Raw genomic sequence first — 14,550 nt, forward strand, 5'->3', positions numbered from 1 at the left:
TTGAGGAAAAGCTACTATTTTTACTCTGTTATATTGATGAAAACTGACAACTTTGGTCTTCCAGGATGCAAATGTGGATACAGGCTCCCGAAAAGGAGATGAAGAGAATGGAAATAAAAAACAAAAGAGCCTTCCAATTGGAACGAAGATCTATGAATTCTATAATGCACCTATCGTCAAATTTTGGTTCTACACAGTAAGTCATGATGATTAAACTGATAGTGATTTTTTTTCTCACACCTGTGAAACTTAAAGGATTCCAATGTAAAAATAATAACCAAGTAATTAATAAATAAATAGTGCTGACTTTCATGGAATCCGATGAGTGAAGCACTCCCTTTATTCAGAGAAAAATGCGTAGACAATGAAACAGAATGAATAACTGAAGCTTATGCTGTAAGCCTCTAAAGCTCTACACACTTTGAAGGAGGCCCTGTCTGGCTAATCATATGTCAAACTCAGTGCAAGCTCCACAATCCAGTCACTCAATCCAAACTAGGATGGATTCCCTTGCTTTCTAAAGGCTCTGGCTCCTGTTCTGCATTGAAATACACTTTAGGACCCAAGAAGTAATGCTATAGTGTCAGTGCTTGCTATTTGCTCTGTTGACAGTTGGGCTCAGATAAGTGCAACCTAAATGGAAGCACAGATCCCAGTCCACTAAGACTTAATAGGTACTTTTCTCTTATTTAAATAATTAAAACCAATCTAAACTAAAAGATTTATTTCTGACAAGCATCTGATTTTTTCTTTAGTACATTGAGAATTATCTGGTGCTAAACTCTGTTTTAATGAAACAGAAAAAGTGTTCATGCTACTGCTCATAAATTTTGTGTGTGCCCTGTAAAAAGGATATTGGTTTCTTTTTTATTTGAAGACTTCCAATACCTAGTATGTCCTAATATTATGTGGGTTTTTAGTTTTAGCACATTGTAATCACAAAACACTATACTGATCCCTTTCTGCTGCCTGTATTAATAATTTAAAAGCAAAATTCCTATTTAATTTCAAATAAAAGTATTCAACATGGTTTCACAGTGTAAAGGAATTACATTTTAGTAGATTAAAAAAGCCCCAGGCACAAAGGGCCTGATTTAGAGTGCTTTGGAATTGTTGTTTTGATTCTTTCAACAAATGAGATAATTCAGCTGCCTGGATCATATGTTCCACAGCATCTGTCATTCCTTCAGCTGCTGGAGGCCCGTGGTCTCTGCCGGTGTGCATGGCAGCTATAGGAAGGGCATTGCAGCAGGCCCACTTCCTTCAGAGAAGAAAATCTTTTTTCCTGTGCAAATAAGGGTCTTCAACACCTGAATCTTTCACACATAGCCTCAGTATATGCATTCATACATGTTCGTATGAATGTCATAATTAGGCCGGGCTTCTCTTCTATGCATTATGCAGGCCCCTCAGCTAAGAGGATATTCCTGCCTTCTGTTTGGTGTTTCTTCTCTGACATGGTGATGCAGCCTTCTGTGCTCTTACTGAATTAGGCTTCAGCAAGAAATTTTCTCCTGAAACTAGGGCCTACTTAAAGTAACCAAAATATCTGCAAGCATGGGATATTTTGGTTCATATTCATGCAGATGGGTTTAAGTAACAAGCATAGGAAGAGGTGTTGTAGGGACTGATATATGAACTCTGTATGCCTCTGGCTTTAAATAAAGAGTTTATTCTGCCTAGATGGTCTCAACCACATTATTACAGGGTGGAGAAAAGCAAGTGGCCTGTGTGGCTCTTTATTTCCCGTACCCCTCCAGGCAGGTGCTGTTCACAGCCCTGCCTCCCCGTTCTGCTTTAGATGTGTTTTGAGATAGTGGGTAAACCTTTCACATTGCATATCTCATTCTTTAGAAAACTCCATTTTCTCCCTGGAAAGTCTTCTGGTTTATTACTGCTTTGTTTCCCTTTTTTTCTGCAAAGCCATTGAATCCATTTTAGTTTCTTAACTCTGGACTTCCAAGATCTCTGAAGTTTTTAGTTTGGCTGGTCACAGAAGACTGCCATGAGGCACGGAGACACCAGCATCACCAGTTTGACTTTTACACCAGTAGTTATAGAAAACTGAGTGATAGCTTTATTGACTTATGCTAATAGTCCAGAACTTCCTAATGGAAATTAGTGGAGACTGATTTTTTTGTGTGTGTGGAAGTCATCTCAAGTAATTGAATACTGCCTAACTGTGGAAGGAGGATCCTGGGATCCATCACCTAAAGCCCATAAATGATGTCTTTTTTTTTTTTTTTTTGGTAGATATCATACCTCGGTTACTTGATGCTATTTAATTATATCATCTTGGTGCGGATGGAACGGTGGCCATCAGTCCAGGAATGGATTGTCATCTCTTACATTGTGACGTTGGCTTTAGAGAAAGTAAGAGAGGTAAAGTCTGATCATACCAACATCTCATAATCCTTAAAATGAAGGTCGGTCTTAGAGGTAATAATGGCGTGGACTTGTGCAGAGGGTTGAGAAGCCATACATGAGAGAGAAGATTCTCCTATCCACAGAGTCCCAAAATGCCCATCACTGGAGAGAATTTCATTTATAACCCATTCCCGTACATTAAAACCTTCTCTTATTGGGCAGAAAGGTCAGGCAAAAATACCCTGAGGTCAGTAGTCAAAATGAATGCTGTCATTCTCTTATGTGTATTTCCAAGGAAGGGCAGGGCGATAACCCATGAAGGAAATCTCAGTAGGTACTGTCTTTTTATTACTGCTGCAGTCCTTAATGAGAACTGCCGACAGAGAGGCGTTTGGGGGAACTGGCCAGGAGTACTATCTGACTAATCTCATTACTTTTGTATGAGGAAGATAGCATAAAATCTTCTGCTGTATTCACATGCTGCAGTGTGGTTTGCACTTACCCTGTCTCTCTCTGATTCACAATTCCCACATCTCATACTAACTGTATTTGGAGATAAATATGGATGCCAAGTCAGCAAGCCAGATCTCCTGATTTAAATGTTATTCATTAAAACCTACAACAAAAAAAGGCTTAATAAAGCCAAAATAGAAACAAAGGTGAAAAGGGGGCCCAGAGGAGGGCCACGAAAATAATCAGAGGGCTGGAACAGCTCTCCTATGAAGAAAGGCTGAGAGAGCTGAGGTTGTTCAGCCTGGAGAAGACAAGGCTCTGGGGAGACCTTACTGCAGCCTTTCAATATGTAAAGGGGGCTTGTACGAAACACAGAGAGACTTTTTACCAAGGCCTGTAGTGACAGGACAAGGGGCAACCATTTTAAGCTGAAAGAAGGTAGGTTTGGATTGGACATAAGGAAGAGATTTTTTATGATGAGGGTGGTGAGAGACTGGAACAGGTTGCCCAGAGAAGTTGTGGATGCCTCATCCCTGGAAGTATTCAAGGTCAGGTTCAACAGGGCTTTGAGCAACCTGATCTAGCGAAAGATGTCTCTGCCTGTGGCAGGATGGTTGAACTAGATGATCTTTATAGGTCCCTTCCAACACAAACCTTCTATGTTTCTATGAAAAGGAAATTTTGCCTGCTAGTAACTAAAAATATTGCTGCTTGAGACAAATTTTGCTGGTGGTGGAGGGGGTCTCAGACACTTATTGAATGTGACAAGATTGGTCTTTTTTCATGACCATTACTTCAAAAATGTAACTTGGAGTTTTTCCTAATGATTTCTTTGTTGTTTTTTTTATTTTATTTCAGATTCTGATGTCAGAGCCTGGCAAGCTGAGCCAAAAAGTGAAAGTTTGGCTCCAGGAATACTGGAATATTACTGACCTGGTGGCTATTTCAGTATTTATGATAGGAGCAATTCTTCGCCTACAGAACCAGCCTTATATGGGTTATGGAAGAGTGATTTACTGCGTAGATATCATTTTCTGGTACATTAGAGTACTAGATATCTTTGGTGTGAACAAATATCTGGGACCTTACGTCATGATGATTGGAAAGATGGTTAGTGCCTAAATTGCTGTAAATTATGTATTTCAGAACTTCATGGGAAACTACATTCAGTTCTGATTTCAAAAAAAAAGGTTGTCCATCTGAGTAGGACTCTGAATAAAGGCTGTGAAAAAGTTGCCATGTGAATTTCTCACACACACACAAGATGCAGTGCTCTTGCTAATAATTGCTTGATTTGAGAGGGAATCTTTTTTCTTTCTTTTTTTTTTTTTTATTTTTTAAACCAGCCTGTGGAAACTTGTTCACTTTGCCTGCTTTCTGCCTCCCAAAGCCATAGCAATAACAGATTGCCGATACACTGGGATCATCCACAAAACCATCAGTTGTGGACAGGAGATGATACAGCAACAATTATATCATCTCTTTGCAACCACAGAAGAGGTCTGTGCTGAAAGCACAGCATAGTGCACTTGATGCAAAAGAGAATAGGAATAGCAAAGATTTTAGCATTTTAGGTCTTTTTAAATATAAATCTACTATTCCTTTAAATGACTGTTTTTACTGCATTTTTATGTATGCTTAATTCATGAGCAGTAGTTAAAGTCAAAGAATAATATCAAGAAAATTATCCAGGGGAATGTGTTTGTTCTCTTGATACTTTCTTGTTTACTTTCATGCATGCTGGCAAACAGACATACTGTACTACCTGGTGATGATAGCCTCTGTATCGTCTCTCCATGCAGATGATTGACATGCTCTACTTTGTGGTCATCATGCTTGTCGTTCTGATGAGTTTTGGAGTAGCCCGTCAAGCTATCCTGCACCCAGATGAGGAGCCTTCCTGGAGACTAGCTCGCAACATCTTCTATATGCCCTACTGGATGATCTATGGAGAGGTGTTCGCAGACCAGATAGACCGTAAGAGTAGAATTCATAGTAAGAGTCTGTTTCCTGTTTCTGAGGCAGATGATCAGATCCAAATTAATGATTGTTTTTAATTTGGAAGTAGCGTTTTGTCTTTATGATTATATTATTGTTGGTGTTTTCTTGTGACGGACTCCAGAGACTGAACAATTTTCTGTTCCCCGCCTGCATGTCCTGTCTTTCAGTTTATATTCAAATTCCATTAACACTGAGAGCTATATAGTCTGGAATACTCTCCTGTCCAAGAGTATAACAGTATTAAGTGTTCTGTTTACTTGCAGGGATCAAGAGAGATCATTCTGAAATGTTCTTTTGAACCAGTGTTTTGCTAACAGTCAGTTCCAACAGAAGAAGAAAAGAATAAATACCTTGCACAGGAGATGAAAATATACATATACTTTCATATCCAACTCACAGCACAGGCAATGAGCTAATACTCCCATTGATACATCTATCTACTTTCCAGAAACATTTCCATTTCATAAATCACTCATGTTCTTCTTTTCTACACCTGTGGAAGAACAAAGCAAAAAAGGAAAACTCTGCTTGATTAGCTCTGGGTGTGGAAATAGCCTTTCTTATATAAAAGCTGCACAGTTTTAAAAAATAACTGTCAGCATTTTAGAGAAGATGCAAACTGTCATGTTACTGCTAGTTTTGTGTTAATATTTGAAATTTGTACAGTCAAACATGTAGCTGGCCTCCTCTAGTGTGTATCACATAGTTTGCGCTTTATCTGAAATAATATAAGCTGCTCTTTCAGCATTGTGTATGTGTTATTTCAACCATCTGCATATATTGACAAGTAGTAAAGTGGAAGGCTGAAGTAACTGTGAAGTCTAAGTTCAAAAACCATAAAGATCCATCATCATGAGAAACCTTTATACCAAATGTCATTAAAGTGTACTTTAATTGCTTAGAAAGGAATAAAATGTCATTAATCTGTTTCTGAACAGTGTACGCTGTTGCGAAGATCGTATCATCTTCGTTTTCCTTACAAACGCTTGTCTCATTAATGTAGCTTATGATACAGTAAATTACTCTTGACAAATAAAAGGTCAAGCCAGTTATTTATTTTCTGATATTGCAGTTTCACTGCACGTGTGAGCCAGGATAAACTCAGGATCTCCCAAGTGGGTTAATTCTCCCATGGGGAGGAATAGACTGTAACAGGGTATCCCTTACCTTTGTGGCTCATAATGTGCATTCAAATCCTACTTCACTTTGGACAAAGAACATTTGCCAATGTAGATGGTTTGGTGTCTTTATAAATCAAAACTTAGACCTTACCAACAGTACTGATCTTTTTAGTGTAAGTAACTTCTCTCATGCTTCCAGTCATTTCTCAGTTATATACTCAGCATCCTTTGAATTAGAAATCTTTCTTCAGCAGTGTGAAAGATTTTGGGGAAAAAAAGTTCAGGCTCTCCAGTTACACAAGTTCAGTCCAGCTACTTGCTCCACTAACCTCAGGTCAGAAGCTTTGCTGTGTCAGTAGCTTAAACATAAGCTAACTTGGAAATGTGTGGTTTTGTTACTGTTTTAATATTGAAGTAAAAGTGGCTACACAAGGAGTTCTACTGGTGCAACTAGACTGCATCATCATTCTGTAAGTTTCTTATGTCTAGAAGTCTATGGACTGACTTCTGAAGACCTTTTTAGCTTTCAATAAGAAATTTTCACTCTGATCTTTCTGTGGTTCTCTGTAAACACACCACAAAAGCATCTTCAGAAGTCATGGGGAGTGATTGCTGTGGGCAGTCTGACCTGACTCTGTGTCAAGTGCTTATGCGTAGTTTTGCTAAGATCCATGAGTGTAAACAATTTATGGAAAAATTATTACATCAAATTTTCCATCTGAAAGAAAGTAGTTGGACTTTTGTGAGTAGCTTTGCTGAGGATAGGATGTCACCTAAAGAAGATGATCACAAATCACAGAATTGCTGAGGTTGGAAGGCACCTTTGGAGATCATCTAGTCAAACTTCCCTGCTCACAGCAGGGTAAATTAGAGCAGGTTGCTCAGGGACTGGCCAGTCAGGTTTTTAATATTGTGAAGGATGAAGACTGTGCAACCTCTCTGGACAACCTGGTTTAAATGGAATTTCCCATATTTCTGTCTTTGCCCACTGCCTCTTCTCCTTTCACTGGATACCACTGAGAAGAGTCTGGCTCTGTCTTCTTTACTCCCACCCACCATCAGGTATTTATAACATTGGTAAGATATCCCTTGACCCTTCTCTTCTCCAAGCTAAATTATCCTAGCTCTCTCAGCCTTCCTTCATTTGTAAGATGCTCCAGTCACCTTAATAATCTTTGTGGCCCTTTACTGGAGTCTTTCCAGTATGTCCATGTCTGATTTCTATGGGGGAGCCCAGAACTAGACACACAAGTCCAGATGTGGTTTCACCAGAGCTGAGTAGAGGTGAATAATTACCTCCCTTAACTTGCTGGCAACACTTCTCCTAATGCAACCCAGGATGCTCGTTTGGTTCATTCCATATAGATGTCCATGAGCAAGAAGTTAGTGGCATCTAGTACTCAACAGCAACATGTTCTTAAACAATAGAGAAGCCTGGCTGAGTTTCTTTCAATAGTGTGATTTTTCTTACAATCACCATTTAGGGGTTGGCAAGCAAGTATCCATACCAGTAGTCAAAGTGGACTTTAATGATATTGTACACTGTAATAACATCAGTATCATGACTATTGATGGAAACATAGCTATTCAATAGAAACAGCTGGCAGACTCAAAGCCAGGGTGGTTCTTAAAAAAAAAAAAAAAAAAAAAAAAAAGAGGAAAAAAAGGAGGAAATGTTTCCATGTTTCCATAATAGCTAAAAGAGTGATTTTGTGTGATAATTTTGACTTGTTTTGTGTTCGTAGTGACCACCAGTTTTGTTTACTTGCCTGAAATATCGTGTATGTTTAAGTGATCATCTGCCAGAAGCATTTTGTGATTTATTATTAATATCATGAATTCGCTGCCATATATAACATTTGGGGAAAAGAACATGAAAAGGAAATTGCAGAATGCAATGCATTTTTAACAAAGACATCATTTCTAAGCCTATGCCTCTACTGTTCTGACATTTGAGTTGGTTATCTTTTCTTGGCAGCAAAACTGTATTTTCAATCATCTTTTTTTTTTTTTCTTCTGTATTATTCTATTGTTTTCTTTCTTTCTCTCCCTGCCTCCTTTTCTATTTCGTTCCTTTGGAATGCTGTTCAGTCTATGCCATGGAAATTAATCGTAAGTCTTTGTGGAGAGCTGATTATCACATTTAGCTGAATATGTTCATTAATCTTTTTCTTCACTAGATAGTGACATTTTAATTATAGGGCTCATCCAATATTCATGTGTGAATCTTGTTTTGCTACTGTATTAGTTTCATTTGAAAATAAGCAGAGGAAAAATATTTTATTTTAATACAGATTGCAGATCAGAAGTTTTAACTGAGGTTATGTGGTTGCTATGACTTGTTTCTAGTGCATTCACAGTAAAATAATTCTTTTTTAAAATTATGATGCATGAGTGTCACAGTATAACTAATTCTCTTTGATTACCTAGATACAATGTTAGTGTTTCTTTGGCAGTACTTTCATTGGTCCATGTGAATATTATGATTCACTTGACTTTCCTGTTATACTTTCTTTATGATAAAAAGGAAGAACGTAGGTTTGCTGTTTGAAAACCAAGTAAAATATATTTTATTAATCATAGTATAAATATCTCTTTCAGTCCACAGTAAATAAGATTAGTCTGTTTTCAAATAATTTGAAGTATTTTTCAGGTGAGGTTGAAGCATTGGGTTTTTTGCAAAATGCTTAAAAATACAGGTTTATCTATTCATGTAAACTAAATTGTAATGAACTCATTGTTGGATTTAGTATTTACCAAGATTTCAGCTAAAGAACCTGTGGTTGATAAACACTTTACCTGCTACTAAATGGTTCCACAAGCTAGCCTTATGTTCGAAATCAGATATGCTGACGCTGCACTTAAAGACAGAACAAACGCTGCATATACCCAACTCCAAGACAGCTCTTACCCCAAGACAACCTCTGTATTCTTAGGATTACTTCAGGCAATTATTTTATATCCGTTTGATCAATATTCTCAATTTTTGTCTCATTCTCACCAGTGTGTTTTGCTGTTACTACCATTTTCATTTTATAATTTTATCTCTTTGGTTTAAATTTTTATCTAAAATTTAGAATATTGTGAAAAATAAGGGAAACAGAAATTGGCCCAGAAGTGGCAGCAGGGCCATCTGCTGGTAACATTCACAGCCCCAGACAGGACAAATAATAGTCCAGGGTTGATCTAGGGAGTCCAGCCAGGGGCAAAAGGAGACAGGGCCAGAGACAGAAGAAGGGTCCATTCAGGGGACAAACGCAGGTTCAAGGTCCATTCAGGAGGCGGGGCTGAGACCTGCACACCTGACATAGCTCAGGCAGGGACAGGTATGCATAGGGGGTGTAGGTGTAGACCCCAGTTGAAGCTGGTCAGGATCATTAAGGCCTCTTTAGTACACCTCAGGGCCCTGATAAAGGTTTAATTTATGCTCAGCAATCTGGGACCACTAAGTAAATCCTTTTATATCTTTGGCAAGGTATGCACGTAAGTTTGGTTGGAGAATTTTTTTAAATCCACTATTAATATGTACGTGGGCACATTAAGATCTTGTCCTAGACTATTACTATGAAGAAAAAGCAAATCCATATGAATTTGAAGAAAAACCCCCACTACAGTAAACTCTGAGCTGCCTCTCTGTTCACTATTATGGGAAATTATTTTTGTATGCTTAGTTAGAATCAGAACTTGAAGTGGAAATTATACGTACTTGCTACTGGAAATAAACTGACAAAATTTGTTTAGCTTGGTAAATTTTATGCACATGTCATTGTTAAATAAATGTGAATAATGTTTTTAAGTATTGGGCAATTTGTGAAAAATACCTTTCCTGTTTTTTCTTCAGCTCCTTGTGGGGACAATCTTTATGATGATGATGGTAAACGCCTCCCTCCATGTATACCAGGGGCCTGGCTCACTCCTGCTATTATGGCCTGTTACCTCTTGGTAGCAAATATCCTGTTGGTAAACCTGCTGATTGCTGTCTTCAAGTATGTAAATGATCATGCACTATCTTTACTTTCTTATTGCCGAGATAAAAGTTTCTGTGAGAGCCCATCAACTGATTTTGCAAGGGTTTGCACTTGCACTCAGAACCTAATTACTGTATGAACATGACTAGCAAATACTTGGAATAGTGTATACACTGGGAAAGAGTGGAGGAACGGTTGCTTTGAATTTGCCAGCAATTGCAGTAATGCATATGAGAGAATCTGGCTACTTCCAATTACCATTTAGCGGATAGCGACAGGCCTCAAGATTGCTCTGGAAAGACAAAAACCAGAATCCATGAAAGCTGCTACATGATGATGGAAGCCCATGTAACCACTAGCAAACATGATTCTGCGATAGAACTTCAGAATGAAAATCTGAACACCAAAAGCAGGAGGTGTTTCCACTATCACTACATCATCTGGCTTCTCTTTCTTTTTTCTTCTTGTTTTGCTTCTAATTAAGAAGAAATTAGGGCCCTGCAGAGTTCTTATATGACCCAGAAGAGCAGTCTGTATGTCTGTATTGCCTTGAACCAAGAGAAAGGATGGCTACATGTTGCCAAGATCTGTGGCTAGTCCAAGCAACGTGCACTATGCCCATTCTTAATGTTATTCCACAAATCTATGTTTAGACTTCTCTGGAGTAAAACTAAATAAATTTCTGCTGCTTGTTCTTTCTACCCACAGTTATGTTGCATGCTTTTCCTGTCATGACCTCGGGGTTAAAAAAAAAAAAAAAAAAAAGAAATATCTACTTGCTATTAAGACTTTCCGAACACACCACTTGAGAAAAGCAGGTGATCCATTTTTGATGCCCATAAACATGTAGTGTGGGAGGGCTTGTTGGCATAGGTAGCTGGTGTCACAACCACAAAACTAGTTCATCGTGTGCCCAGAAATCTACAGCTCACAAAGTCTGTCTTTCATTTGATGTATGTAGCTTAAAAGGTCATGAATTTTAAAGTGCTCAAATGCCAGTCACATCGCTAGGGAAAAGGGGAAGATACAATGGTAGCTATTATTGGCTGAAGGACCACGGAATCAGCAGTTTGGGAATTAGGTCATGCTGCTAACTCCTGCCATCCCAGCATGGTTGCAAGGGGGTGAGATCTAGCTGGGGAGTTTCTGCTATGCAGGAGACGCAGAATGCAGGCAGATTGTCATTTATCATTGGAAAATAATTTCATGTATACTTAGTCAAAAGAAACCAAAAGCTATATGTACTCAAGAATTCTCTGGTTTCAAAGAGATGTTTTAACTGGTTTTGTGAATGTAGATATTCAAAACACAGAAAGTTAGAAAAGAAGTGGACAGAAAATATAAAAAACGAAGTGCCAGTATATCATCATCATTGAAGTGGAGTGAGCTGTCTGAGCATACTTCAAAATAGCTTGAAAAGCTTTATCTAAGACAGAACATCAAGTCTGCTTTCTCATAGTTGGTATTTCATAACCTTGACTACTGTTATCTCTGGATTGAGCACTATCACTTATACTCTTTCATATCTACTGAATTACAAAATAAAACATCTTTATAACACACCTCATTTTGGTTTAGAAACGATGAGGCCATGGCTTCCAAGAACAAATTCCTTTACAAGAATATGCACCATGTTTTCAAGTCAGAAGTTTGAGTGAATACAGTTTGAATTTAGGACATTTTGTGAAAACTTGGAAAGTCTTCTATGTAGGTCAAGCTGATTAGCATATTAAAGGCAAACCATGTGACACTTCTGGGTTTAGCATACAAAATACCTTTCATGGATTTAATACTTTGTGTAATATCAAATACTGGCATGCGTTAAAAGAAATACTTTATAACCAAGCCCCAAAATACCAACAATGTGTTTCATAAATTGCGCAAGTTTCTTTTCACTAACACCTAAAGGACTTTATACAGTAGGAACAAATAGTCTAAGAGGAGGACTGTTCTGGGTGGTGCATAAGGGATGCAGAGCACCGTCTGCTTTGCTACCCTCAAAAGGAGTGGTGAAATCATGAGTTCAAGTTAATCAGTTCAGCAAGTTCAGCAGCATCAACAAAGAGCTGAACGAAGCAAGTCATGTGGCCTCATGTTGTTATTTAGCTGCTGCTTTTTTCAACATAGTACTTGCTCAATGATAAGTAAACGTAGGGGTCTAATAGAAACTGTACCTATGTTCCCTTTCAGCAATACCTTCTTTGAGGTAAAATCAATATCCAACCAAGTCTGGAAGTTCCAGCGGTACCAGCTGATCATGACGTTCCATGACAGACCTGTCCTCCCACCGCCAATGATTATCTTCAGCCACATCTACATAATCATCAAGCGAATCTGCTGTTGCTGCAAGAAGGGTGAAGGAGACCAGGATGAACGTGACAGGGGACTGAGTATGCAAGAAATCTTCTCTAAATTGAGCTCTTTGCACCATATTAGCAGAAAGCAACAGCTTTTCCAATACTGAACTATTTTGTTCATGGTCAAGTGTATCTGCAGAAGACAGTATGGGACAAAATTTATATCAAGTTAACAGCTTTTGAGCATTGCGGACTCCTGAGAATATGCAATGTTGTGCTGCTAATGAAGACTTTAACATGCTTTCTTAAAACAGTGACATGGCATCTACTTAATCCAGTTTTACCAAGTTCTAGTGAAGTCCATATGTTTGGAAGGGCGAATAGGAAATTGAGAAGAAGGGATCACAGTTTTAAATGTCATCTGTAGTGTCAGCTCTATGATTGTGAGCAATCTGTGTCTAAGAGTATTCCCACTTTCATTTCTCCATGTTAGTGATTTATCTGTCATTTCACAGGGGAATTGTGAGGATTCTTCTCCCAACATACTCTGTAATTGTTGATTATTATTTTCATTATATGCCTCACTGAAATAATCAGATGCTCACAATTATCCCTGTGTTTCTACATTTCACAAGAAACATGCTTTGTCAGTACTTCTATTTCTGCACTATATGCTTCTGAGTTAAAAAAGAAAAAAAAGGGAAAAAAGTAAATGTAACACTCCCTCCAAATACAAAGAGACAAATTCAAATAAAGGATGAAATGTTCCCGAAAGCTTATATTTGCCTTGGATTTTCCTTACATAATTATAAATTTTTGAAGCTCTTATCCAAAGAATGTCTAGGAAATAATCTGTTACATTAGATTGTCTGTTGCCTATAACTGGCATCCTTTTAAGAACAATATTTGAATGAAGGAACAGTCAGACGGGCAGAGATTGCCCTAGTCATTATCCTGTAAAATCTAGTCAGTTTGTTCAATGCGTAGCACTGCTGTTAAAAAGTGCAAAGGTCATTGAGAAAATATAGCCCCCAGTGGGTGGGCATAAAAGCAGATGATAGTCATAATGCATTACATTGCCTTCAGGGCTGTGGCCGTCTTTGGCTAAGTGCTCATTCCCTATTTGCAAAATCATCTTGTTCATTTAGTGCAGGAGTAGAATCTGCAGTATCCATATGTCCAAAAAAATCCGCTAAACTGGATTTAAATTGACTGCCAGAAGTTTAGAAAAAGGAAACTCATATTTTGTTTTTCTGTTTTGCACAGAGTTATTTCTGAATGATGAAGAGCTAAAAAACCTGTATGAGTTTGAAGAGCAGTGTGTAGAAGAATACTTCCAGGAAAAAGAGGATGAGCAGCAATCATCTAATGATGAACGCATCAGAGTTACCTCTGAAAGGTACCTATTATAAGAAAAAAACCATGCCACTTATCTGGAACAATATTTGCTTTTTTGTGTCTCATTATAACCAAAGTTGAGTTAAAGTACAAAAGATTTAGATCTTGAAGAAAACCACCACCAGTTCAGAAACTGATCTGAATCCTGAGTAAATATCTGTGCAGGTGCATCTCTCACAAGAGCAAGCTTTTTATTGTTCCTACTGGTACATCACTAAAGCTGCTGTTTTGGGTAGCTTTGGTATAAGAACATTTTTGTTCATGGTGATTTTTTTTTCCCTGTCATGCATCTGAAGATCACAGTTATGCTTTTTATCAGTTTGAACAAATTACTACTTGTTGAGCTTCCAACAGCTCATCCAACCATAAGAAACATGTTGGAGCTTAATGGCAAAAGCACTGAGGATTCTTCCCTTGGACCTATGGTTTACACTAGGGTCCAGCACTCACAACTGCTGAATTTTAATCTCTGCCACAGATTCTCTTGGAAGCTTTGAACAAGGTATTTAGCTTTTCAGTATGAACTTCCCCATTTAAAAGACAGGGAATATTCACATGTAAATCATTAAGCTATTCTGAGGACTAGGTAATGTTTGCATATTGCTGTGTAAGCACACAATGATAATGGCAGCAGCACTTTTTTACCAGGTCACTTGGCAGGACTGTTCCCAAAGGCTTTGTCTATTCTGTTAGTAGTTCTAAGTAAGTCAAAGGATGGGATCTTTTGTCACTTCCTTTTGAAATGATGAAAAATTCTTCCTGTAGTGAAAATAATCCACAGTTTAAACACTCTTTCACCTTAATCTGCCTCACAGTATTTTGATGATGAACTACTCTGTATCTGTCTATCTATCTATCTTCCTTTTAACATTTGTTATGAGGTAGCTCTGTGAGCCATATAATTCTTTAATGGATAAATATCTTTCTCTTGAAGGGAGGCCTCGA

The 14,550-nt window shown here is 38.0% G+C and overlaps 1 protein-coding gene across 1 annotated transcript in view; it reads left to right on the forward strand.

Moving 5' to 3' along the window:
- The window catches only part of TRPM1 (transient receptor potential cation channel subfamily M member 1), a 96,565-nt gene that overhangs the window by 77,485 nt on the left and 4,530 nt on the right, over positions 1-14,550 (forward strand). The window contains exons 20-26 of the mRNA XM_087744334.1: positions 65-196; positions 2,254-2,382; positions 3,679-3,930; positions 4,623-4,797; positions 9,784-9,928; positions 12,101-12,300; positions 13,474-13,606. Coding sequence (XP_087600460.1) covers positions 65-196; positions 2,254-2,382; positions 3,679-3,930; positions 4,623-4,797; positions 9,784-9,928; positions 12,101-12,300; positions 13,474-13,606 — 1,166 coding nt within the window. The remainder of the gene's footprint in view (positions 1-64; positions 197-2,253; positions 2,383-3,678; positions 3,931-4,622; positions 4,798-9,783; positions 9,929-12,100; positions 12,301-13,473; positions 13,607-14,550) is intronic.

Source organism: Nipponia nippon, unplaced genomic scaffold (genome assembly GCF_047370975.1).
Source record: "Nipponia nippon isolate SJK-2023a ecotype South Korea unplaced genomic scaffold, ASM4737097v1 scaffold_9, whole genome shotgun sequence".
Classification (NCBI taxonomy): Eukaryota; Metazoa; Chordata; class Aves; order Pelecaniformes; family Threskiornithidae; genus Nipponia; species Nipponia nippon.